Source organism: Empidonax traillii, unplaced genomic scaffold, assembly GCF_003031625.1.
Source record: "Empidonax traillii isolate 1590-97213 ecotype Southwest subspecies unplaced genomic scaffold, ASM303162v1 scaffold448:size1359114, whole genome shotgun sequence".
Taxonomy (NCBI): domain Eukaryota; kingdom Metazoa; phylum Chordata; class Aves; order Passeriformes; family Tyrannidae; genus Empidonax; species Empidonax traillii.
Window position 1 is genome coordinate 721504 of NW_020955641.1, and position 1101 is coordinate 722604.

Here is a 1101-nt window from a genome sequence, read left to right on the forward strand (position 1 = left end):
TCAGCATGGTGAACCCCCTCGAAGTGCCCCTGAGCAACTGCGTGTTCGTGGTGGAGGGCTCCGGCCTCACCCACGGGCAGCGGGTCAAGCAGCTGTAAGAGTTTTTCCATCTACACCTGGCTGGAATGTTGGGAGTGGGGTGGATTTTTGTGCCTCGAGCCCCCAGGGAGGGTGGTCCTGGGGCACAGCGGGAGCCGGGGCTGTGCTGGTCCCTATGGACTCGGAGCATCCCTACGCCTCACCTTGATGGGGAAGGGGCTCGGCCACCCCACAGGGGTCCCAGGCCCAGGGAGGGTGAGAGGTGGCCAGGAGGGTGAGGGGCCTCGCTGACCCCCTGCCCTCCCGCAGTGAGGAGCCGGTGGAGCCGCAGGCGGAGGCCAAGTTCCGTCTGGATCTGATGCCGCACCAGTCGGGGCTCCAGAAGCTGATGGTGGACTTCGAGAGCGACCAGCTGAGGGGGGTGAAGGGCTACCGCAACGTCATCATCGCGCCCCAGCCCATGTGAGCAGCTGCCGTGGTCCCCCAGCTGCAGAGACCCTGCCTCGCTGGCCCCCCCCTCGCTTTAGCCCAAGATGGGAACCGAAGGACTGCCAGAGCCCAGCCCGACCCCGACCCAGCGGTGCCACGCTCCTTCCAGGGAGCAGGGACAGGACAAAGGAGCTGGTGGCACTGGGGGGCTCCTGTGGCAGCCGCTCGCTTCACTGCTGTTCCCTCACCCTGTGGGGTGGAAACATCCCTGCCCTGCCTGTCCCCCAGCACTGGGCGCAGCCGGGACCCCAGAGCAGCCCCCTCCTCTTCGCTGTGCTGGCACCCCCGGCCCCCCAGAGCCCATTTCATGGTGGCAGCAGCAGAACGACCCCCCTCCAGCCCCGACTGCACCCGCCATCGCAATTCTCTGACTGCAGCTCGGTAGAGAGAGATTGTATACTGTGAGCACAAAGCTGTCTATGCACCATATATACATACAGAACAAATCTATAAATACGTACTGCAAATAATCTGCTGCTTGGGTACAGCCAGGCCTTGGCTCCCGTAACCGTCCTGGCACCGCAGAGACTGCAGGGAGGGATGGGACGTTGCCTTGACATGAACCAACCCTGC

At 64.0% G+C, this 1101-nt stretch overlaps 1 protein-coding gene across 2 annotated transcripts in view; it reads left to right on the forward strand.

The window, feature by feature from the left end:
• The window catches only part of TGM2 (transglutaminase 2), a 13587-nt gene extending 12486 nt beyond the window's left edge, over positions 1–1101 (forward strand). The window contains exons 13-14 of one of the 2 annotated variants that reach the window (XM_027895031.1): positions 9–94; positions 349–1101. In XM_027895031.1, coding sequence (XP_027750832.1) covers positions 9–94; positions 349–505 — 243 coding nt within the window. In that variant the 3' untranslated portion in view covers positions 506–1101. The remainder of the gene's footprint in view (positions 1–8; positions 95–348) is intronic. The other variant, XM_027895030.1, reaches the window with a different exon arrangement.